This window comes from Ambystoma mexicanum, chromosome 9 (assembly GCF_040938575.1).
Source record: "Ambystoma mexicanum isolate Mex_15411 chromosome 9, UKY_AmexF1_1, whole genome shotgun sequence".
Classification (NCBI taxonomy): Eukaryota; Metazoa; Chordata; class Amphibia; order Caudata; family Ambystomatidae; genus Ambystoma; species Ambystoma mexicanum.
The window spans coordinates 197,203,833-197,229,578 of record NC_090931.1 but is presented as its reverse complement, the minus strand read 5'-3'; the positions used below and the strand labels follow the sequence as shown (position 1 = coordinate 197,229,578).

General features: G+C 46.4%; 1 protein-coding gene across 1 annotated transcript in view; it reads left to right on the top strand.

Moving 5' to 3' along the window:
* The first annotated feature begins 3,015 nt into the window (after positions 1–3,015).
* The window catches only part of SIDT2 (SID1 transmembrane family member 2), a 546,488-nt gene continuing 523,757 nt past the window's right edge, over positions 3,016–25,746 (top strand). Inside the window, exon 1 of the mRNA XM_069614482.1 lies at positions 3,016–4,337. Coding sequence (XP_069470583.1) covers positions 4,158–4,337 — 180 coding nt within the window. The 5' untranslated portion in view covers positions 3,016–4,157. The remainder of the gene's footprint in view (positions 4,338–25,746) is intronic.

The following is a 25,746-nucleotide window of genomic DNA, read 5'->3' as shown; positions in this document are numbered from 1 at the left end:
GGCTGGAACGCGAGGAAGCGCTCGTAGGCGTTGAATGTACGCGGCCGGGGGAAATCTGTTCGTTACGCTTGGTGTTGCCGGAAGACATGGCATCGGTGGAGAGAAGTCAAGGAGGTGGATTCCGGAGTTTCCATGTTCGTCAGTTAGGCGGATTTGGACGAATTGGATTCCTGCAGGTGTCAGGGCAGGTACTGAGGGGAGAGTCCCTGTCCCCTGCAATGTGTCTGTTGTACTGCGCAGGCTGGGAAGCAGTCGAGATTTGGTTCACTGCAGTCCGCAGCGAGGAGGGGAACGTTTCTGTTTCTGAGAACATTATTGCTACTGAGGTTGACATTTTTGTGTGCCGGCTGTGTTGGGTGTTGTGAGTGTGCGTATTATGGGCCCGTGTGAGTGAATAGTGCGCGCGCTTAGAGTTGTGTATGGATGATTGTTTAGGTTGAGTAAAGAAATTGCAATTTTGTGTGCTATTGAGTTGTTGAGTGTGTTCCTGCATTATATTGCGGTAAATTGCATATGTTGTCACTCATCCAATGATTCTTTGCAGGTGGAACTGTTCAATACTTAAAAATGTTTTCTTGCAGGTTGGATTTCCATTATTGGTGGTACGGACTCGTGGGTGGGGGCACTTGCGGGTTGAATTGCTGCTTCTTTTTAAACAGCATTGTTTGTCATGTGCTGTGAGTATTTTTGAGCACTTACAGTTATCTTTTACCAATAATCAACTGAAATGATGCATTTTACACTGTATTTGAACATGTGTGCAATGTTTTGCGTGTATGCCAACCATCCTATTTTTGGGGTTTGCATATGGTGCGTGAGGTGAACATTGCGGTGTGCAGGAGTGGGAGTGGTTGGTTATTGAGGTGTGCTGCTGTGATACAGTAGGTGAGGCGGGACCTGGGGTCCATGATGAGTGGTGAGCTGCTGCGATGGTGCAGTTTCACTGGACCAATGGTCCATGATGTGAAGTGTGCTGCGTTTTGCGTTCGCAGGAGGCTGGACCTGGGGTCCATGGTATAGGGTAGGTGTGCTGTGAGTGGCAGTAGGCAGGACCAGTGGTCCGTGGTGTGTAGTAGGTGTGCTGCGGCTGGCAGTAGGCTGGACCTGGGGTCCAAGGTTTGTAGTAGGTGTGCTGCATTCTTGCGGGTTGGTTCTCTATGGTTCAGGGTTTGGTGGTGTTGTGGTACCCTTAGGGGTGCTGTGGTGAACTGTTTCGTTTGTGGTGCTTGTTGTTGCTCTGTTGAGCTGTGTGGGGTGTGCCCAGGGGTGGCAGCCCTGGTGTCCTAGGGGGCAGACTAGGACGGGAGGATGTTTTTGCACTGAGGGTTGAGGAGTGTTAGGTAGTTATCTGTTGTGGACGCTGGGTCGTGGCAGGACCTAGGTTCCAAGGGGCAGCTTGGAACAGGTGGAGGTGCATAGTTTTTATTTTTGTTCCTCGAAGGTTGTCCAGTTCTGTGTTTGGAAGGAGCGAGCCCTTTGTAGACTGCGTTGGGTTCCTCTCTGTTTTGTTATAAAGGGAGGAGTGGAAGTGGTGTAGACTTGAGCGTAGGACTTTGTATAAGGGTTTTGGTAGACACTTATGTGTCAAGTTGTCCAACGTGTTGGCACAGTATTAGTATTCTGGGGGTGCCATGTAGATTTTATTGGGTTTTTACTCCTTCGGTGGAGCCTTTCCTGTTTACTTGATCTTCCTTGGAGTGTCGGGGTTTTGGTGTTCTCTGGGGGCAGTTTCTTGTCGCCAGTGGTGTTACTAATTGGTGCATTACGTGCTGGCCACACGTACATGTAGGGGTTTTTGTCTGGTGATGGTTTTGGTGTGATCATTCCCTGTTTCCAACAAAGTAAAGGAGGGAGAAGTGTTGTAATGTGCTTCCTAGCTGAGTGGATGACATCACTGCTTAATGGAATGTAGTGATGTCAGTGTGAGTGGAGTGTTAGTGTGTGAGGGTTCTATGCATGGCAGTTGGAGTTATGCTGACTTGGAAAGGACATGCCAATGTTTTGTTCCTGGTATTGAACTACAATAAATCTACTTAATAACTTACCTGCTGGCTCGGTTGTTCATCAGCTTCCAAGTTATTACACACACAATAAGTGAATGAGACACATGTCCGTGGCTGTTGGGGTCCCGGCAACTGCAGCCCGGACCGTCTTTATTGTGTCTGCGCATTCGTGGCCCAGAGCGAGGCTCGCCCATGCGCACTTCGTATCACAAGACGTAACAATTACTATTTTCATTATTACTCTCTTACAAAGTCAGGTGAGTGCCTGGAGACAACTCTTGGGGTAGCTTTGCACGTATAAATCAACATAGCATAACATTATTATCAACAGTAATACAAATTGTTTCAATGTGGTTTCAACCCCACATGTGGAAAGCGAACGAAGTAGTGCATGCTTCTTGCAAGTTTGAGGTCAAAAGGAGTCGGAAAAACACCAAACACTATTAGTGCATGGGGGGGGGGGGGCAATATGCAAATCACAGCAGGGGGTTGTGGGCGCGGGGTGTTGCCGCTCTCGGGAGCAGTGTCAATATTGAACCAAAGGTGGTAGAGTTGGATGAAGGACAACTTCGTATAGCTAGATCCAGCCACAGGAAAATCTCACTGCTGCCTTCCTGCCAGTAATCTAAGAACTAAGTGGTCAGATGGGAACGGAAAACCTTCCAATTCTGTGTACCTACCCACATTTAGGTAAATGAGAAACAACTATGGATTTATACTGATAATTGTTACACATGTATTTACTATAAAATGTTAGGTTTATTTTACAGTTTTTACAAACGTTCTGGGATTTTAATACATGCCCTTTCTGTGTTTTTAAAAAAAGAAGATCCACTTTTCTTAGTAGACATGTATTGTAGCTTTTGTTGGGGTCGTCTCCCATTTTCCCATGAAAACTATTCTATTCCAAGATGGCCGGTAATTACCATGTCTCTGTGATGCAGCATTGTCGTCCTTCTTCCTTATCCATGGACCGAACATCGGTCCCTTTAAATACCCTGTTTCCGGATGACGTCCCCATCTTGCTGTGTTTACAGCGCTTGCTGTTCTTTCAATGGTTTCAGCGCAGTGGCTGCGAGTGGCAGGGTGTAAACTAGGACAGTGGAATTGCACAGACGGCGTTCGAACAGGGCACAGGGCAATTAACGAGTGCTAGGGCAAGTGTAGGTACTGGGTGGGCGCTAAGACAAGGCGAGTGGAGATACTGGGTGGGCACTCGGCCAGTCAAGTAAGGGTACATGGGGGCCACTCAGCCAGGGCAAGTCGAGGTATTGTGAGGACACGCGGTACTCCAAGGGAAAACGCTAGGGTAGCGGGTGCATTGTAAGGGTAACATTTAGTGGTGCTGGAAACAATTTCATATAAGTGGGCTGTTACTTAAATGAGCTGGCATGTCGGGAATGCATTGAGACGGGGCAACTGGGAGGAGTGTGTCGGCCACTTGTCAGGGTAATTGGCTACACACACCAGAGACACTTTCCAAGGGCAGCAGCGTCGCTGTCACCCAATTACTAGACAGAACATGGAAGGGAGTGTTGCTGCCTGTGCCTGTGTTTCTACTCCCCTCCCTTTTTAGAAGTAACCGTGATCTCTGGGTTTGCTACCGTTTCCTAGCTGTACATTGGAGGCATAGGGATATGCCAGAGATCGGAAGTAATAATTGGACAAGTGACAAGGACTTCAGCCCTAGTGATGTAGACCGACAACATCTGCTGCTCTTGCTGTCAGCAGCCTAATGCCCCCTTCCCCCACCCGTCGCTCTGGAGAAGGAAGCGCATATCTACCCAGCATAGCAGCTGCCTTGTGTTCCTCCTCCCACACCCCAACCCCTCCTCCCGCTGCAGAAGGAAGCATCATCAGATGAGCAAACTTCTGCTTCCATCAACTGCTTACTAATTCACTGGATTTCTCACCTCCGCGAAGTTCTTCATCTGTGTGCCATTTATTCTTGCATCGATCCACGGCCGCCAACCAGGAAGCGGAGCTGGTGGCTGCTGAATGCCGCCTGAACGTTGCACTACGTCCCTGGTTTGACCCTCTGCCCCTGGTGATGCTGGAACTCGGTGCGTCCCAGTGCAGAAGGCGACACCCAGGATCTCTCGCGCCTTCTCCATCCTTTCCAGCCAGACTTCCAAAGAGGTGTGGGTCCTTGACATGTGGCTGCTACTCTGGCTGCTGTGGGCGCCCCTCCTGGGGGCCCAGGACATCCAGAATGCTCCCAGTGCGAAAATTATCTCCCAACAAGACGCAGAGTTCGACAAAGTCTACTCTGGCCACGTGAACGGCGAGCTGCTCAACATCTACAGCTTCAACCACACAGTGCAGCGGAACATAGTGAGTGCATTTAAGCCACCTTCTCTGGAGTAGGTCATATCCGTGCTAAGGGTTGCAAGTTGCTGTTGTTTCAACCCCAGGTAGGAAAGTACACAAGACCACCCTGGACACTATGGGCCTGATTTACAGAGCGTTTTTCAATGGCTGTGCGCCATTATAAATCGCTTTTGAGAATCGGGCTCTATGCCCCCATCAATACAAGGGCAAATATTGGCAATGGCAGTAAATACTGATTAACAATATATTTTTGTGTTGTATTTTCCCAGTTATATGTACCCACGTGTATCCTCCATTCCCTGGTCCTCTTGGCTTTAAGAATAATGCCCCTTCCACTTTAAATGCCCAAATATGAGACTGCTTACCTTCTGTTTTTATACTGTACATTATTTCTGGTATAATTGCTATTCCTTGTGTCTAATAAATGTGTGGGTGCCTAGCACAGATATCCAAGGTTGGCACTACTCAGATTGCTTCACGGTTAATTGACTTTGGTAAAGGGGTGGTTACATCACTATAAAATTGATAGCCAACATTTTAATCTTTAAACATTCAGCATTTGGGGGGGGGGTGTTCAATGAAAGAGTAATGGGGTGGGGGGCAGGGTAACCTTCCACCCCCTCAATGAAAGGGAGCCCTGGCAATTAAAACTAGGAGGCTCCATGAAGGATAAAGGAATTCATTTGTATGGGGGAGGGTTTGGTGGTCAATATTTAGACAATGAAACCATTTAGATACCCAGAGTGATTATTCTTTCTCCGCAGGTACTTGCTTTTGAATAGTACTTGCAGGTTGTTGCGACAAGGAATGAAGAGACTAACCAAGTGGTGCTGTAGTGATTGCTATAAACTATAAATGAAAAAACACACCTATCTATCCCTAACTCCAAGGACTAAAGAAACTCTGGTGCTTGTCAGGAATGAGTCAAAAAGAAAAGGCACTGTCCCAGTTACAAATGCTTCTAGTCTATCCCTGTCGCTACAGCTAAATGCTTTAAAGTTCAGCTACTGTAAGCAGTCAAGGAGAATGACTCCCTTCTCCTGAATGCTAAGCGTCCATACACCCCTCGAGTTGTTCAAAAGCAAAAGTTTGCGTTCGTCGTAACGTAACCAAAATTCAAATAGTTACACAAAGTTCTTGTGGGGCTATGAGAACTGCCTTCTCCTAGCTTGTTTCCCAATGTCTTTCACAGTTCTTAACTAGGGTTTTAGTTCCCTTATGGCATTTTTCACAATCTCTGGGTTTTTCACCTCTTGTTCTGTCCCCACTGGGACGATGAAGCCATTCCTGGAGTTCCTCTTGACTTTTCAGTATCACCCTTTTGTGGAAATGACCTGGGCACTGTATCACAAAATGCTTTACGGTTTTCTCTATTTCTTTATGGTTTACAGTCTCAAAGGATTCTCTGTGGTCTTGTTTTTTTACCACGCAAAAAAACCCTGATTACCACTGTAAGGATGAGGCAGACAGGAGCTGGCTTGAAGGAACTTAAATTGCCTTTATTCAGGTTCACAAAGAAGAAAAATAAAAATAAAAATGATTGTTCAAAGTTCTTGAATAGAGTTCTTTCTTCTTCTGTGATAAGGATGAACCATGGAAAGGTGACGCCTAATCTTCATACGCCCAGAGCGTTTCAGGTGCAGTTCTCTCTCTTTCCCGGTGTTCTGCAAGAGAAGCGCAAAAACACACACAGTCCTCCATCAGTTTCATCCTTATATAGGGGTTGGGGCTGTGTGGACCAATCGGGGCTGTTCTGGCCTCTTTTTCTATAAATAGGCCCCCAAGCTCCGCCCCCTTTCTCTTTGCCCGTGGCTTGCCATTAAGCCTCTCCCGTCAACACTGGAGTTTTGCGGGGTACCTCTGTCTGCCTGTCAGATGATGTTAACGCTTCCGTAGCGTTGTACTTCCCACCGGCAGGTGAGCTATGATTGGGAAATGCGGACTCGGATATTTCTAACTTAGTGACGGCATCTGTGGGGAAAGCCCCGTGGCGCATGGCTGCAGGGGAGACGGGAATGTGCAAAAGACCGTGACCACTTGCCCGACTCTTTCTCTGTGTGGAACCTGCGGTCACATGTGAAGGCTTCTCGTTAGCTGTGTCCTCCTTTTATATAATGACCCTCTGTGAATGAAGAGTTTGGGACCCGCCGGGTCTTATTGTTCGTTTCCAGTTCGGCTCCACACGATAAGGGAGCAGGAACCGCCAGGCTGTCACTGCCTGTTTCCTTGGCTCCCAGCCTGCTGGGTTTAGTCTGGGAAAGTGTTGCTGCTGTTCCCTCTCACAGTGGTGATTCCACCATTTCTCCCCTTCTTCCCGTTCCTCCCGTTCACAACCACGTTTTTTCTTATCTTGAGAAAGGCAAAGTTAAGGTCATTCACTGAAAAGACCAGACTCTGGTGTTGACCAATAAGGAGTGGGTAACAGCCGGATGACACAAGATGATTAGGGTTTGGTTTGATGGGCCAGCCCTAGATCATTCTGGGGTGTGCCCAGGAGGACCCCACGTCTCTAGCAACGAATGCCCTCCTGAGAACTGTTCTCGCCGATGATGCACCCGAAGACCTGTTGTTGGTTTTCGGTTTCTTCGGATTACACTCACAAAGGTAACCCATGAATACGTGTCAAGGGGCGACTGGTTTCAGAAGCTGTACTGACAGACTTTAATCCCAACGGCCAAGGTGAGGGTTAGCTAACAGTTCTTTACACCCCTATTATGTTATTGGTACCCTCTGAAGTTTTCTTAAGTTTGCTTTGGCCCTCTCCTGGACTTTAATACTACCTGGTACTTGGTGTCAGCAGTTTTCACCGATTCAGCCTGGGTTTTCGCAGTGGTCAATTGCCTTTTTTCACTCTTGTCGCTGATAGCCTCCTGAGCCCAGTACAGCTGGCCATTGGGAAGCAGACCAAGGACTCGACTTTCCTTCCCTGTACTGAATGTCCCACCACTACCTCTCTGGATACTGTTCAGGTCTGTGTAAATAGCTGGGCGAACGGGTATGGTTAGCGGTTTCGCCATAGTTATTGGACCACCCGGCCCACTGGCTACAGGTCCACCATGACCAATCTCTGTTCCTCTGTAGGGCGGTCTCTCGGCTGACTGGTATGATGCTTTGAAAGCATTTTATGGGCAATATACTTCTGGTTAACCGGGGCATTCTGTCACTCCTTCTCTTGTTCGGCTTGACTCTGGCCCACTGGCCACCAGCCTTCAATTGTATAGTGTTTGGTGTTCTGCTTCTATGCAGAACGCCTATTTCTTTCTTCATTTCTGCTTTCTAGTCCACACTGGGCATTGCCGCTGCAACTAAACATTTAAGGGGGGAATTTCTTGCACTTGAAAGACCTGGGGGTGGGGGGTGTACAATGTATCGCTCAGAGATCCACACGAGGGTGGCTATTTATTGCACTTAGATCTTATGTGAAATTAAGCAATGTTCTTTGTACCTCGATGGAATTCAGGGACTAGTATGAGCGGTCAGAAATGTGAGGCGGAGAACTTTTACATGATTTCTCAATATATGCCATTTTATTAAGTCATATGTTTCAATAAATGCCTCGCTATCCCTACCCAGGCAAGGTTTTCCCTGCCTGAAATAAATTAATGGAAACACTCTAACAAAGGATATCTGGCCCTCACACTTACTTGCACATAAACTACACAAGAAAATATATGGCAATTTACAACCATAAATATTGCATTGCTATATTCAGTCTCGCTTGATAACCTGTGGCGAACTTCCCTTGCCCAGGTTTTAAGATGGATTCAGTTCCAGTGTTCAACAAAATGAAACCAGGAAATATGGGTTTGTGACAAAGTTCCAGCACAGTTCTTTGCACCTTCAACTTGTCAAAATAAAGTTCTGTTAATCCTATATTCAACAATGGAAATCTTTCTCTTCTTCCTTGACTAATGATTTCCACTTCATCAAATAGCATCAATGATATTCTTGGTCAGGATGATTTGTCACAACTCAGAAATGTAAAAGAAACGCAGCTTCTTAATCTCCGCTTTTCCCAACTCTTCGGTCAACACCAAAAATCGTAGTTTGTATCTTTTGTCAGAACAACTTCACACCACTTCTAATTCCACCTGGTTTACTCTTAGTCCAAGCCCACTTCCACAAGGATTCACCATGCGGGTTTACTCGCTTGCCCGATAGGTTTCCACAATCAACGGTGCTTTTGAAGTTCTAAATCTACTGACAATAAAATGTTTATCACAGCTTCAGCGGTTTGCAGCTTTGTAACTTTGAACAACTTTTCAGAAAAGACGAGATTCACATTAGTGCTCCTTAACACCTTCATGTAGGCAAGGCACTCTTCCTCTGAACATTCACCTTGCAGAAGGGCAGCCTCTTTGCCACTTTTCTTTCTGGAACACCAGTAATCAAAATGCCTGTAAGAATGTAATTCAACCTTTCCTCCTTTTTGGCTTTAGCAATGTGAGATTTTATACCAGCTTCAAGTTTATGGAACAATCACCATCAGCAAACTTCTCCCCTTTTAAGATGCATTCACTCCTCCTCTTTATGTTAGCCCCCATAAGCTTAGTGGTATGCCTTGTTGTTGGTCTCTTTTGGCTCTGGACAATACTTGTACAACTCTTATATGTTGGACAATGCTTGTTTGTACCACTCTTGGCTTTAGGCAATGCGTGTACCACTCTTGCCTGTGGGCAACGCTGGTTCTCTGGAACTCACAATTATTAGCGTTCAGTCACTTAGATGCAGTGCTACAATGTGTTCTAGTGCTTTACTAATGACTTCAGTTGTCCTTCATTTCAGAATTACTTTTAGGGACACACAATTAATATTTCATCTGTTATCTTGAGTTTAATATTCAATTGGTGCCATTTCAGGTACTTTCATTCGTACATGAGTGCTACTTTTGTTACATCCATTGTCTGACGATCAACAGTTGGGTTAACAGCGCTTCACTCCATCACTACTGTTGCCCCCTTTGTTTGTGAAAGGGATTAGAATGCTCAGTAACACTTACCGGCTTCTGTCTTCGATCCCTTTGCATGCTGCAGTACTTCCACCGCTTTGGTTCCTTTCGAACTGACTCACTTTCTTGTTGAAGTTGCCTTTGTTCCAGCTAGCTGGGTATGGAGCTTGATTTGCTCTGGAGACCCTTGACTACACACCAGAGCCCGGTTTCATGCACGCTTCCTGTGCAGTCTCTGCAACTCGGTTCACATGGGGGACAGCAGTCTTCATTCGCAATTCCCACTGTGCAACCTCTGCACTTCAGATTTTGGGGCAAAAGGACCCGCTATGCACAGGCAGCTGAAATCTGCTTTACAATGATCCCGGTGCCCTCTCTTTCCTCCAACGTCTGCGTGGACTGCCAACAACGTGCTCTCCTGCTGCTAATCCAACTCCATCTAATTACCTGCACTTCTGGGGGGGCTCTTAAGCCTCTCTGCTTCCCTCAGGTATGGGTCATTAGCCTTCATAAGCTGACCACTTCTGGAGCCCTCTTCCTTGTCCCAGTACATAGGGAATTATGAGACTTGAACTGAATTAGGTTTTCTTAATTCTTCTATTCAGCAATAAGCAATGTAGAAGTGTGGGATTTTGGGGGAAATTGAACAAGCCGGTTTCCCAGGCTTCCTGATCTGTCCTCACACCAACTCCATGTGATCCTCCCATAGAACACCACCCCCAGGGTCTCGATCAGGAAGCGTCTGCCCTTCCCATGCCAAATGAGAAGGGTCCCAGGCCAGGTTTTCTGGGGGAGTCCTTGCTGATTAATCACAGTAGACAATGTTGAATGTATAGCTAACCCACTTTTTTCTTTTGCTCTCCATTATTTTGAAACTTAGCCAAAGGTACGGGCTCACTCCCACACACATCTGTGCTCACATATAACTCAAACACTGTTGAACAACACATCTGCCATAAGAATGAAGCTACCTTTCATGACAAAAAATTCAGACTGTAGCTACCTATCTTTCTATTCCTCTTACACACCACACACCACACACACACACACCACCCCCCCTCCTGCTTAGCACCTATAATACCTCCTTCCACCCATCCACATGCCATTCAGATATGGGTGACTAGCAGGGTCTTGACCATCCTCTCATAACTTTAATGTCTGAAAATCCACACACGCATAATAGCATACTTTGAAGTTTGGGCCCTCCGAGGGTGTTCAACCACCAGTGCGTTCGGACCATCATTCTGGCGAAAGGCGATATACAAATAAAATAATTTCTCCACAGCCAACACCCCTTTGGCATGCAAGATGTCTTTGTGCGTTCCCTTGAACTACACCCTCCACGTCTCTGGCTCAAGCTTCTCGGGCCTGCATCTGGGTTTTCTCTAGCCTTCGATCTGGTTCTCAATTTATCCCTCTTTCTCCATTGGTTTCTCTCTCGTTTTCTCTCTCTGATTCCGATATTCTCTCTCTGGTGCTCTCCTCGGTACCCTTACGCTTTCATTTGTTTCTAATGCCCTGACATAATGTCCATTGCATTGACTACAGCTGCTGCAGTACTTTTCCTGGTCGCTTGTATCATTTTGGAGTGCTTCTTCGTATTATGACCTAGAACATCAGGATGATTTGATGTTTCACAATAATACATGATTTTGGCCACCATGAGTTTAGACGCCCCCGTTCAGGTACCATTGTCGGACTACCGGGATGGGGTTTAAAGGGGCTTTGCCTCCAATTCACACCCTTGTTCCCAGGAAAGTAGTCTCTCTCCATCAGATCCTCCTGCCTGTTACCACCCATAGGGGGATTATCTTAGGCCTCACCTGCCTAGCCTCATGGAGAGGGGTTCTCTCCTGGGGAGAAGTGACGCCATCTGCAGCATGGTCACAAGGTACAGTTGATAGTGTTCTGCATTGAAAGATGGCTTAGACGGAAGTGCACCCCATACAAAACCTATTCACTCACTCAGAGGAATTAGTTAATTATTTTTTAACGTGTTGGTAAAATTGGAATGATGGCAACCAAAGGCATACAACATATCCCGAACAAATGGTAATTGTAGGGGCTGTGAATAAACCATCAACTGGCTTCATCGGATCACTGGGTTTAAAACAAATCAATGAAAGATTACATGGCATTTAAAATTGATTCGATAAGCAGGATCTAAAATCGGCTTCTGGGTGTTGGGCATAACCCAGTAGTCGGGAGCTACCGCTGGGGAACCAGGAGCGAGTACACAGCGCACTGCAAATCTAACTTCCACAGGAGATGCACACTTCAACTTTTTGCCAGTTATGTATGATCCATTATATTTCAGTGTTTCCTAGATGTGTCCTAATGTTTCTTTATTTCAATTCTAAAACAGTAAATATCACATATGCATGCTTGTAAGGCTGGAGACAACAGTAGCTCATTTAGCATATTTTGTTTCCCACCTGGAGCATGTAGCTAACACAGGAGGGCTGCAGCAGAGACGCTTAGCCCTTCCAGACACCCAGCCCCCCGAACTAAAGAAGCAGAAAGAACAAGAAGCATGCATCATGTTGATTTTTGTAAGAGCTTCTTCAGAAGCTGAGAAATCGTACACATTTCTCTAGGAGTTATATTTCACACATTCAAGTATTTTCAGGTGTCTGGACTGAGGGGCTGCTGTCAGATAAAAATGATGATTGATTCTGCATTTATCCCAGATCATCTGTGCAGCTACGGGATGAGTTCATTCTAATCGGGCGAGGTGGGAGTCCAGGGGCTTATCAAGGAGTGATCTGTCTATGAGCCCTGGCATAGGCCAAGGTGTCTACATACAACTTGAAGCCAAAGTTTTGCTTTCAAGTGTTTTTATCTTACACGCCGGAAACAAATAGATTCGGTTTAACTGAGGTCACTTTGTGGGAACTTGGTGGAATGCAAACAAATCAATCTTCTCTAAATGACAGTGGTCCTCTGTCCTTCCATCTCACCCTTTGGTTCTGCCTTCCCCTTGGGAAACATAAAAAAAATCACTGTCTTTGGGTTTGAACTGCTGAACACTTCTCTTTCTTTGCTTAAAGTTCAAGGCTTGGCTTTTGTAGATGTTGTCAGGATGTCTCACATCTTTTAAGGGAAAACTGGCACAACCACCCCAGAATCTTGGGTTGTCTATTAGAATGTGGCCAGGCATCAGGCAGTTTAAGAGCCTCCACAGGATAGTGATATTCCTTAGGTCGAGCATAACCCAATAGCTATTGGACACCTCTTTGGGTACTAGGTTGTTTGTTCATTTGTGGTAGAGAGTTTGTTTTGTGTATTTTTTTAAATATATTAGTGTGTTGGGCACTCCCAAGTGGTACCCCCTGCTCCCGCTTGCCTGGAGAATCAGCCGTACCTCACTGATGACACTCGTCTGTGGTTGCTGGTTGTACTTTTGTTTTGAGGAGATTGCTTATCATTTTGGTGCTGGATTTTCCCTGTGGTTTGGACCAGAGTGATGTGCGGATAATATTCTCTTCAGTGAAAGGTACAGAGAGCTAAACCATGGTTGAGAGTAGGTCACAGCCCATAGAAGAGGCGATTATAGCTTTGGTTCTTTCTTAATGGAGAATGTCTCATGTTTTGTTTATTTATGTTACTATAGTTTTGTTAGTGTGAAGTGACAACCTGTCTGGGAAGGTGTTCCTGGATTGATGATTTTAAAACTTGAAGGCTTATTAATGAACTTTAAGGAGCAGCTATTCTGAACCTTGTATGTGGGGGATGGGGGGGTGGAGACTTCAGGGTGTCCCCAAGAAGTAATTTTGCGAAATCTCCATGCTATTTACTTACTGAGAATGAATTTGTGAGGTGGTTCAGGGGTAATTGTCTTTGTTATATTATAACCACAGTCATCCATAATAAACCTTTCTTTAATCTGTCTGCTGTTGATCCACTGGGTTTCATGACACCAACCCAAGGACAGGGGAGGTACGTGTTCTACAAAGGGGGTCACACAGTTCAGTAGCTCTCCATTCTGCTCTGGTCCTCAAAACAGACCCATTCTACACCTAGGATGCTGGAGGTAGTTAGCATTTACCCAGGAGACTACTGGTAGGTTTAGGTTTGCACCCATCTGTGTCCTTTTCATCATGGCCTGTCCAGCTCCTGCCCGTTGTTCCTCTGCCCTGTTTCCCCGTTGTATACTACATGTTCCTTTTCCCCTCATGGCCTGCTCTAGCCTGGCCATCCAGTGGCCCTTAAGGTTCTTGTTGGAGCCTGTTGCCATAAGGCTGCCGATAGAATGGGAGAACTGGAGGATGCCTCATGTACCACCTCTGGTGGTCTCTTCACAACCGTTCAGTTGATGGCTCTTTTCCCCCAAGGTCACACCTGTCCTAACATCAAGCCTCCAACATGATTTCTCAGCACATTTTGTCACGACTGTGCCACTGGAGTAACAATTGGCACCCATTGTGGACTATTTGGGACCCTAATGCTCCCTGGACAATACCTATTCATAATTTTGTCTTTACTTTCCTTTTAAAAGACTTTGGTACTTCCTTATTTAATTTCACAAGCTACATATTCCATAATGCACCTTGTGGCTCTTCTCATTCCCTGTGTAAATCTGCATTTCCTGTGGGTTTTCTGAGCATGGGATGTGTCGCGTTGTTATGGCTGTCATGTTTGTTTACACTCCATCTTTGTACGTTCACGCCCGGGACAATGCCGAGGTGAAATCACCTCACAGACAACCCCACTGCCCCTGCTGGTGGAACCTACCATCAATGTTCTAAACCCTCTCTGCTTTCCAGCATTTTGCTAGCGATCAACTCGCTCTCTATGCTACCGCAGGCTCGGAGGTCTAGCGTGGCTTTGCCCATCCAGGACGGCCTCCTGTTGGGATGTTCGCCTCTGTGTAGGATTCCCTCTCCTCCATTCCAAGTTCCTCATTGGCTTATGTACGCCATTACAAACAAAAGGGGTGTCTTGTTTCTTTTTGAGGCGTTCAGGCGAGATCTAGCATTGCCTGAAGCCAAAGAGTTTGAAGAAATGTTACTAATTGGAGAATACAAAACAGAAGAAACAGTCTTTCCTATCCCCATGTAGGCAGACAGTGTACTTTGGAAAGAGTTCTTACAGGAATGGGAGTACTTGTCCTGAAGAGGGTAGTATCTTCCAGTGAGATCCCAATCTCAAAGACCCCTCTGGAGGGTCCTGCATAGCGGGCTCACCTTCCTAGCCTCAAAGGGGGTGTCTCCCCCCTGGGTAGAAGGAAAGAATAGTCCAGATTCGTCACCTAGCCCAGGTACTTAACACAGGCACCTGTGCAGAGTTGTGTGAGGACAGACCCAGGTATACAGCAAACGGGAAGTAACACAATCTGCAGGAGCCCCAAAGGGCTTGTTGATGTCGGCTGGGGAAGCAAGCTTCAGAAAAGATGGTGTGCATCATTGCTTGCATCCAGGACACTGAAGCCATGCTTAGGCTAGTGTGGTATGTCGGAATCAGGAGACGGACAAGGTGGCATTGTGTTTTACTTTGATTTATTACTCGCAAACCTGTTATTTCCCTCAATCAAGGAACTGCAAAGGAAATACGAAAGAAAGTTGCGCAGCAGGTTGTCTTTACAAAATTAAGAAAAGTCCTCCGTTCAGGATCCCATGCTAGTGTTAGCCGGTCCACCCTAAAGGAAACGCATATAATTACGACAAGAATACAGTAGGTGCTTGGCCCTGTCAAGGAAATGGTGGCTGGTTTCTGATCCTTACCCATACAGAGGTAAATATTTCAAATTGAAAGCTACTAGACGGCCATAAAATGTCACTCGCCCCCTCAATTCTACACATACACACAACACACAATTTCTTACTTGCCAAGAATCAATTTTCACTAGACAATGGCTAGGGGTGAGTGCACATTTTACACCCTGACCTTTTACCTCTTTCCTAAGAGGGCTCCTGCCCCTGGTGCACAGCTCTACCTGGTAGGGTAAGTGGCTCTGTGGCATGGCTCTGTCTAGTCCACACAAGTCGCCAACCCCACCTTGGGGGTTCCCTTCCCTCACCACGCCTTGGGGCTATGCTTCCTTCTCCCTGTCCTTGCGGTCTTGCTTTAGTGACTCTGATCTTGGGGTCTCCTTTCTTGCACTCTGGTTAGGGGTTGTGCTCCCTTCACCACCCCTTCGACCCTTAGGGGTCTCCCTTCTCTCATCCTGCCTGGGGGTCTGGGCTTCACCCCGCCTTGGGGTCTTGCTTCGTTACCCAGCCATCTGCATTCTCTTACACCAGCTTGGGGTTGTTTTGGGTCTTGCCTCCCTGGCGCAACTGCATACCTTTTGATCTTGTTGCGGGGCACCTCCGGAGACCCTGGGAGGTTGGCCCACTCAGCACTGCTCCTTCATTCCGCAGCCCACTTCAGGTGGAGCTTGCCGTTCCTTTCCGTGGTTTCCTGGTGCCGGCCTCTCAGTGGGCAGGAACAGCTTTTTGCTCCGTCCTTTGGCTGGACGTTCCTGACTTGATGGTGTGCTATGGTCTCGGCCCTAACATCCTACCTAGGCTCAGCCTCATTTGCCACACTTTGCAGTATCTCCTCTTGCAGTTCTGTGGTGGTCTCTCCCCTTGCTCCTGTAGGGATTGGTGCTTTTGCTTCCCTTTGGCACAGGGTTGGGCCGTTCCAATGTGTCCTCTCTCTCTCTCAGGGAGCCGTGTGCAGCCAGAGGTTCAGAAACCAGACCAGGCATTACCTGTTTCCAGTCATTATATAAATGAATCCCATGTAGCCAACTAAGATACTGGGGTCTTGAACATGGGGAAGATGAGGTATATCCCTTGCTAGGGATCTCCTCCCCTCGATCAGCGGGAGGGGGGGTTATTCTCAGAGTGGTCTTGCTTGCCCTATCTACTACGGGGTGTTAAGATTAGGTGGCTCACCTCCTTGGGGAGAGGGGGGACAAATCCACTGGATTCGTCACACTAGCTGCGGTCCATTCCAATGCATTGGTTCCCCCAAACTCCCCCACCTACCTTGAATATGAACAGTAGACAAAAGATCCCCACACCCAAGGGTGAAATGGGGCCTTTCAAGAGACACTTAATCATACCAACCTGTAAAATGGCCAAGGATTTACAGGATGCTTTGAATATATTACATGTCAGCTGTAAGGGATTTCAATCAGGCACACACCCAAGTCTTGCCTAGCATGTAGTGTGCAAAGGAAACCCTTATTTTATTTTTGCCTATAAGTTCAATATTCTGAATGATGTACCACTCATATCACACCCTTCTCAAAATACGCCCCCAGGTCACACTGAACCAGGAATCAGGCTAGTTTGTAAGGGTAAAGATTTATTTATTTAATATTCAAATCACACACAAGTTTAATATATATATAAAATTATTTCTGAGGCTTGTGGAATCTGCTTAGATCACATGCTGTGCATAGGCCGACACTTAGTGGAAGCTGTGGAGTATTAGTTTGTTTTTCGAAACTCAAAAATGGGCGTCGACACAGGGCGTGCCAGTAATACTATCCCTAGTGTGACGTCCACTGTACCCATGACCCCTCACGCATGTAGGACCCTCAGATCGTTTTTTTCCGCTATACTTGTCGGAAGCATTGCGCAGAGTTCCCTGGCTTTAAGTCATTTTGACAAAAATCAATATTAATTTCCCCGTTCTTCCACTCCCACGTCGAGGCATCGAAGATCGGCGCCGGTCCGAAGAACAAACAGCTGCCGAGAGCTGCACAACGGACTTTGGGCCTTGGAAGGCCTCCGGCCTCAGCTCGGGCCTTGGAAGGCCTCTGGCCTCGGCCCCGCAAGTAGGGTGAGTGGGGGGTGGAAACATACTCTACAATCTTTATTTTCCTACACACACTAGCCCGCTGCCATAAGGTGACATATGGAGACTACTCCATTTAAATTTTGCCCCAAGTGCAACCGCAAGTACCCTTGGGTTGACAAACATGCCACCTTTAATCTCTGCTTGCCAAGGGACCACCCCTAAGCTAACTGCAGAGCAAGTAAGCTTTTAAAAGATAAAACACTCAAGGACCGCTCCACTAAATGTTGGGCCCACCACGCCAGGCAGCTCGAGGCCATGGAAGCGGTGGGTGCCTTCAGTGATGGCAGCGACACCGCCCATTCGGGTGGCAAGGGCACCGGGGTGTGGAAAGACACCCAAGCGCTAGTCCCAGACCTCGGAGGATTGTCCGGCAGGGCAGTTATGGGGAACACATCCGGCGACACGAGCGCTACACCTTCTTCTACATCTAAACACACTAAGTCCAACCGAGACTCAACACTCGTGTCGAGTTCGCGGAAGAAAGAGGCACGTAGAGAGCAGTCCACCAAATCGGTGTCCTTTGGGCGTTCCAGGTCGAGATCGCCGCACGACACAAGGCAGCCGTCCACAGTTGCCAATAGTGCCTCGCTCCCTAAAGTAATGGAGGTTCGTTCGTCAGAAGACAAAGCCGACCTCCATCCCCAAGCCGCACACCCAAAGTCGGCCGCGGCAGCACTTTCGGCGTCTGCCTCCGAGCCCCGAAGTGCGCACTCTAAAGAGAGAGAAAGTACCCCCGAATCTCGGTGCCAGGCGTCCAAAGATTCCGGAAAGGCCAAACCATCAGGGAAACACTCTTCCACTCACGGGAAAGGGGAGAAACGGCACAAAAGGTCTACACTTACAACTTCTGCACCCCAGGTACACAAGGACAGACAGTAGTCATCAGATGGGGACAAATCTAAGACCCCTGTCCCTGTGTCTTCACCCAGGCTCACCCCTCCCTCTTCTAGCGATATATGGGATGAAAGAGGAACCTCATCAGGAGGTTGTCATCCCCAGTTCCAAAGAATGGAGCACTGAGGACCTAGACAGGGTGATGAGGAGAATGTCTTCCTTAGCTCATTTTTATGAAAAAAAACCCACAGCGTTTTCTTAGCTATACCCCTGACAATGCTACTCCTTCAGGATCCAAGGACCCCCAGCCTCCCAATAAGAGATCTTGGCTTGATACTCCAGCTCAGGGACTGTCTTCAGACCCTTACCATATTCAGCCTTACCAACAGTATGAGCATGACCCAGACGCAATGGTGCTGGATGACCAAACTGGGGTCGAGTACTATGGAGATGACGAGGGCCAGGATGAGGAGGAGGAAGACTAAGCGGAAGTCTATAATATGGATTCCCTGGTTAACAAGGAACCACAGGCTTCTGACTCGCCTATAGATAACAAGCCCCTTCTAAATCAGGTCTTGGCTAAAGCTGCAGAGCACTTCCACATAGATACGCAGGGGGCGCAGGAAGAGAGGGACTTTGCACAGGAGCTAGTGGGGGACAAAAGACCCATTGCTCTTTCTATTCTCAAATCAATCCAACGTAGAATTGATCCTTTCCTTCTCACTCCTAATCTCCTTAAAGCTGTGAACCCCAGAATTGAGAAGATTTTCAGGGCCGCCCAGTCAGACCCTCTTTACATAAGGGGTCAACTAAAGCCCGACTCCTTTGTAATCACTAACACCAGAAAAAGGGCGGGCCACCGCTATAATCATCAGAGGCTCCCCCAGACAGTGAGAGCAAAATAATCTACGGGTTAGGGAGGAAAGTAGCCTCCAATTCCGCTTACCAAGCAAGGATCGCCAACACCACCACTCTGCTGGCAAGCTATTATTGCCACCAGTGGGAGCAGGTAGCTGCTCTCATAGCCTCCGCACCGGAACCACTAAAGGGTCAGTTGGTCCAGATCGCGTTGGATGGTAGAGCCATGTCCGGTTGCATTCTTAAGACAACCTTTGACACTGCAGATAATGCAGGCCGGCTCATAGCAGAGGGCACTGTCAATAAGAGGCACGTTTGGCTAAGACAGTCAGGGTTTAAACCTGAGACCCTGGAAACCCTTATTGACATGCCGGTGGAACCGAATGTCTTGTTTGGCAAAGCGGTAGAGGACGCTTTGAAAACTGCCAAAGACGAGTATAATACTCTAAAGTCCCTGGGACAGTTGACGAGTAAGCCCACAAATCAAAGAGGGAATAGTAGTTTTCAACGCTCACGCAGACAAAATTCCCAGAGGGGCTCCAATTATACACAGGGACAGGGTACATCATGGGGTGGCAACCAGCAGACTACCTAGAGTTACGGTAGAGGTAACGAGGGGCCGTGGTAGAGGTAGAGGCAGCCCCGGCAGAGGCGGCGGTACGCCTCCCGCAAAGCAGTAGTGATCTGCTCGGGGTCCCTTCCCATGCCTCCCCAGTAGGGGGGGGGCGCATTTCCAACTTCACCCAAGCATGGGAAGGGATCACATCGGACAGATGGGTGCTGTCCACAGTGTCCGCAGGATACTTAATCGGACTGCTAGAGCGCCCTCGCAACCAGCCTCCACGACAAAAGATACATTCACTGGACCACCAGAAGATCCTCCTCGAGGAAATCGTCAATCTTCTCGCAAAGGACGCGATAGAACTCGTCCTGGGCAACCAGGTAAACAAGGGTATCTATTCAACTTACTTCCTTGTGCCAAAAAACATGTGAAAATGCGTCCAGTATTAGACTTACGCCCTGCAGACATGTATGTCAAGCCCCAAAAATTTTGCATGACTACTCTCCAAGAAGTAATCCCCCTCCTAAAAGGGGGGGATTACATGGCAACATTATACATGAAAGATGCCTATTTTCATATTTCCATGTTCCCAGTGCACAGAAGATTCTTGCGCTTCAAGGTGGACAGTCGGCACTACCAGTTCAAGGTGCTGCCCTTCGGTATAGCCTCGGCTCCAAGGGTATTCATCAAGGTACTGGCGGTGGCGGCGGCACACCTACGCAGGGAGGCAATCCCAGTGTACCCTTACCTGGACGACTGGCTCATCACGGGGGAGACCCCAGTAATTTGCAGATCAAACATACAAAGAATGATCCACCTCCTCTTAGAATTGGGTTTCTCTATCAATGAGAAAAAAATCAAGCCTGGTGCCAAGCACCTCCCAAGCAGTTCCTAGGAGCTGTACTAAACACTCAAGGGGTTGGCCTTTTCATCGGAGGAAAGAATTCGGAATCTACTACTGAAAATTCCTCTATAGCAGCCCGGTCGCCAGATAAGGGTGCGCAAAGTGATGTGTTTGCTAGGCATGATGGCATCATGTATATACGTGGTCCCCCATGCACGCCTGCGCATGCGACCAATGCAAGAATGATTGGTGAAACAGTGGTCTCAGGCAAGTAGTCAGCGGGACGATCTAGTGGTCGTTTCGCCAACACTTGTACAAAGTCTTCACTGGTGGACAAGAGAGAACCTGTCAAAGGGGAAACCCCTTTACGATCCAGAGGTACAAGCTGTAGTCACTACAGACGCGTCCCTGTCAGGGTGGAGAGCACACCTCCTACACCACACAGCTGAGGGTCTCCGGTCTCACACAGTGGCCAAGAATCATAACAATCTGTTAGAACTCCTGGCAGTCTTCAGAGCGCTTCGAGCGTTCGAACCCCACCTGTTGAACCTGTCAGTACAGATCATAACAGACAGTACAACAGCAATGTTTTACATAAACAAACAGGGAGGGACTCGTTCGCCAAATCTGTCCAGGCTTGCCCAGAAAATTTGGACATGGGCACTCAGACGGAACATTTACCTGTCATCTCAACATGTTCCAGGGGATCTCAATTCACTAGCAGACACTTTAAGTCGAGATCCTCTCCCAGAAGAACACGAATGGTGTCTACACAGAGAAGTCATGGAAGACATCTTCTCACAGTGGGGCTTCCCCACTATAGACCTATTTGCCACAAGCGAAAATGAACAAAGCCCAGGATTCACATCCAGGTTCCCTCAGCCAGACTCCAAGGGGAACGCCCTGTGGATGAACTGGTCAGGGATGTTTGCCTATGCTTTTCCACCAACCCCTCTCATGAGGAAGGTGGTCAACAAGATGCACAGGGAAACGACGACGCTCATCCTAGTTGCTCCAATGTGGGCGAGGCAACCGTGGTTCCCACACCTACGCAGACTAGCAGTGTGCGAACCCATCAGACTTCCACGCTGGCACAACCTTCTATCCCAGCACCAAGGTCACACAGTGCATCCTCAACCCAGCTCAATGAACCTGGCAGCATGGCTCCTGAAGAGAACAAAAAGAAATCCAAATTATGGAAAACTGCACACTTTCTAGATGGCATAAAGCCTAGTTGAGTTAAAGTTTTGAAAATCTCTAGTGATTCAAAATTTTGACAACAGTTCATAAAGAATTTCAATAGATCATTTTGCTTTTTGAGAATACAAGGGTCTTCTCCTTTTTATTGATTTATTTCTGTGATGGCCCAATGCGTTTCGAGATTCACATTCTCTTCATCAGGGGCTTACATTTTCAACATAATTTTCACAAGCATCTATAAAGAACATATATAGAAAGGAAATTACATGAGTGTCATGCTAAATTCAAAAGAATGTTTTATGACATTTTTCATTCAAATAAGTTTTTTTTTCTCCAATTTTACTTTTTTTCTTTTTCAAATTCAAAAAAACACAAGAACATTTTTAACAAGAATAGTCCAGAGATAGACAACAAGTCCCTAGTGTCCTTGGATGTCTGATGATACTGAACTGTGAAATAATTTTAGTAATAGACACTTATTGGTATCGGGAAGAGGTTTTAGTATGGGCAGGGTTGTGCTAAAAAATGGCGGTTTAAACACACTGTGTTACCAGTAGCATAATACTCAAATTAGATGTGGTGTTTTTAGCAACTGCCTAATCTATGACCATTGTGGATATACATGATGTGAGCATTCTGGGCATAACTCTCCACTCTTCTAACGGTCTGAAGAAGTGGCTCTATTACAGGTGGGGGGAAAGGGGTTCCCAAGTAGTTTCTTTACTGAAGTGACATCTGTACCGAATATTAGCTGGTTCTTGTCTCCTAGGGGAGAATGTGCATATTAGAATCTGAGGAACTGGTTAAGAACATGGGCATAAGGAGGTAACGCCTGTATAGACTTACCAATTAGGAGTATCGAAATGGTCCAGTGGCGGAGATGCGGTCCGGAAGCGCTGCTTTCCGACCGCGAGTGTGTTTATATATGTAAAAGTGGTCTGCATGACGTCACTCGCGCATGCGCGATGTCAATCATGCATGGTGCCAGAGTTTATGACGTCACTCGCGATTGCACGCGTGGCGTCATAGTGACGGATAGTAATAGAAATTGTAGTTTGAGGCCATAGGGTTGACATTTGTACAAGTAAATAGCTGCGCCACTATAAGTGAGGTACACAATTACAATGTGGTTACTGTGCGTGAAAACGTGGACCTTGGCATACGGAGGTTGTAATATGATGTATTTTAGGATTTAAAGTAAAAGGCAGAGATTTCAAAATTCGATTTTTTTAGAAAAACCGGGAATAAATATATATTTGTAAGAAAAAAAGAGCGCCCGTTAGTGAAGAAGAGGCTATTATGGTCTAACTTGGCTTAATGCAAGAATGGACATTTTAGCAATTAAGGTCGGCTTCTGATGTTTGAGGTTGGTATAGAGCAATAGCGTTGTTTTAAAGGCATGGAGTTTAAAGCGTATTTTAACAACATAATAGAATAATCATTATCTGCCCCATAACAGTTGGGTGTACATTCTTTTCCAGATTTCATAATATATGTGGAATCAAAAACAGTATTAGAATATTTACATAGAATTGCTATTTGAATACTGGTGTGCAAGTGTACTTCTGTGTTTTTTTAGCATGGCTCCTGAAGTCATAGAGTTTGGGCATCTCAACTTACCACAGAGGTGCATGGACATCCTAAAGGAATCTAGGAAACCAAACACGAGGCACTGTTATTTTGATAAATGGAAGAGATTCGTTATCTGGTGCCAGAATAAGCCACTCAACCCGATTGATTGCACTCCTTCCGATATTGTCACCTACATGCGCCACCTGCTGGACGCAGGGTTGATATTTAACTCACTCAAGGTGCACCTGGCGGCGCTGTCAGCCTACACCACCTCCCATAGCAAGGTTTCGTGGTGGAAAGTACCAGTGCTTAAAGCCTTCATGGAAGGCGTAAAGAGACTCCACCCTCCAATTTCTAACCCACCACCAGGATGGGACCTTAATGTTTTGTTTGCTAAACTCATGGGCCCACCCTTTGAACCCATGCAAACACCTGACCTATAAAACTGCCTTCTTAGTAGCCATTACATCCATAAGAAGGGTCTGTGAAATTCAGGCTTAGTGCAGGATCCTTTCTTTACTGTTCATAAAGATAAACTGGTTCTACGTACACACCCTATTTTCTCACCTAAATTCATTTTACAATTTCACGTTAACCAGTCCATTGAGCTTCCGGCCACCTTCCAAGAACCCCAAAGCTCTGCTGAGGTGAAACTACACACTCTAGATGTGCTAAGAGCGGTCCTCTACTATGTAGACAAGACCAGGCCGCTAAGGAAAACAGTCGAACTGTTTGTCTCCGTAGCTTCAGGCAGAAAAGGAGATTGCCTCTCTAAAGTGCCATCTCAAAGTGGATAGTCAATTGTATCGAGCTATGATGCTCCCTTTCTGAAAGAACTCTGCCTTTTACGCCTAGAGCCCACTCTACAAGAGGCACAGGGGCCACTCTGGCTTTCATTGCAAATGTACCCCTAGACACCATTTGCAAAGCAGTTACTTGGAGCTCTATCCACACTTTTACTCAGCACTACTGCATTGACACCCATTCCAAGACAGATACTCAAGTGGGACAAGCTGTCGTAAGACACCGGTCTGCTCATGACCCTTCTCACATCCCACCTCCTTCTAACCCTACTCGTTAATCTATGCACAGCATGTGATTTTAGCAGATTCCGCAAGCCTCAGAAGGGATACATTACTCACCGTAATCGTATTTCTGATGCTTGTATCTGCTTAGATTCACATGCCCTTCCTCCCCTCTGAGAGAAGGTGCATGGATGCTTGTAGTCTTATCTACTTATCAATCTGCTTGGATAATCTGTACTCTCGCTACTCCTCATGCTACCTCGTGTCAGAAAAAATACAATCTGAGGGTCCTACACGCGTGAGGGATCATGGGTACAGTGGACGCCACACTAGGGATAGTATTACTGGCCCGCCGTGTGTCGACGCCCATTTTCGAGTTTCGAAAAACAAACTGTAATACTCTGCAGCTTCTACTAGATGTCGGCCTATTCACAGCATGTGAATCTAAGCAGATACAAGAAATACGATTACGGTGAGTAAGGTATCACACACACACTCACACACTCTGATGATATATATTTATGGGCAGCAATCACCCAAAGGGTGACAATACAATTCAGAAATAAGCAAAGCAATTGACTTCACTTATAATGAGGCAAAATGAAACGTAGGGAAGAATAACTTTGTTTTGTACACAGATAGCGTTTAAGTTAATGTTCCCCATGCAAAGTTTTGTTTAAATACAAATGAGCAATCCTACACCAATGTGAGTAATCAGCAGGTATTCAGGAATTAAATATAATGTCTAAAGTTTAAAGGCAATCCTCCCTCCCAAACAAGAGAGAGAACCTTATTTTGGCAAATGACAGGTGAAAATGGCTTTGTGAAATACTGCAAATGGTCAGAAATGCTTACTGGGTAGCAATTATAAGGAAAGCAACTCTAATCGGGTCCTAACATACATGAGCTAATATATAAACCACAATACACACTTTTGGTGAGGATGGATGGAAAAATCACTTTGAAATGGGGAAATGACACGTGTAAACTTGTGTATTTTGCAAATTTGCGGCAAACTTTTACTATGCGATATTGAAGCAAAACGGGTCAAATACACTGTTCCGCGATGCAGTCTTTAGTTGTGGAGATAGCTTACAGTCTTGGGTATCAGTGAGAGTTGAAATGTCGTTTCTATCTTTAAAAGTGAAGGGGTTATAGAGGTTTTCGTGAGAGGCGTTTTTTCAAAATAGGCACAAAAATGAAAACGGAAATGCACTTTGGAAAATGACAGATGGGTTTGTTTATACTATATTATGACTATGAAAAAGAGAATGCCACATATGGATCTTAGTCACGTGATCAGCATATCCCGTCCCATTGTGGATACTCTACTTCTTCCTGAGATTTACGTTAGTTATTGAGAATCACTAGGGAGATATGGTTTTGGAACACAGGTGAGGCATTCGGCGCAAGAAGGATTCTAACAATACTGGAGTTCTGAATTAAAGATGGGGTGGGTTTGAGATAGGGCTAATACAATGCAAATATATTATGGCTCACTGTTCTTCCTATTAATACTTACAGAATAAGTTATTAAATTGGACCGTCAGCTCTGGTCAATGAATTGTATCTGGTCTACCAGTAGCAGGGCACCTCTAGCGGGATTGGATCAGCAAGGCGGTTCTGGTCAATTTGGACTGCACCTCAGACTGGATTTGGATGGGCCCCTTCTGGTTACTGTACACGGTAGATAGCAGGATGCATGTTTTCAGTGAGGAAGCCTTAATGGTAGCAAGCTAAGCTGAATCAGAATTAAATCCCTTCAAGTTTGG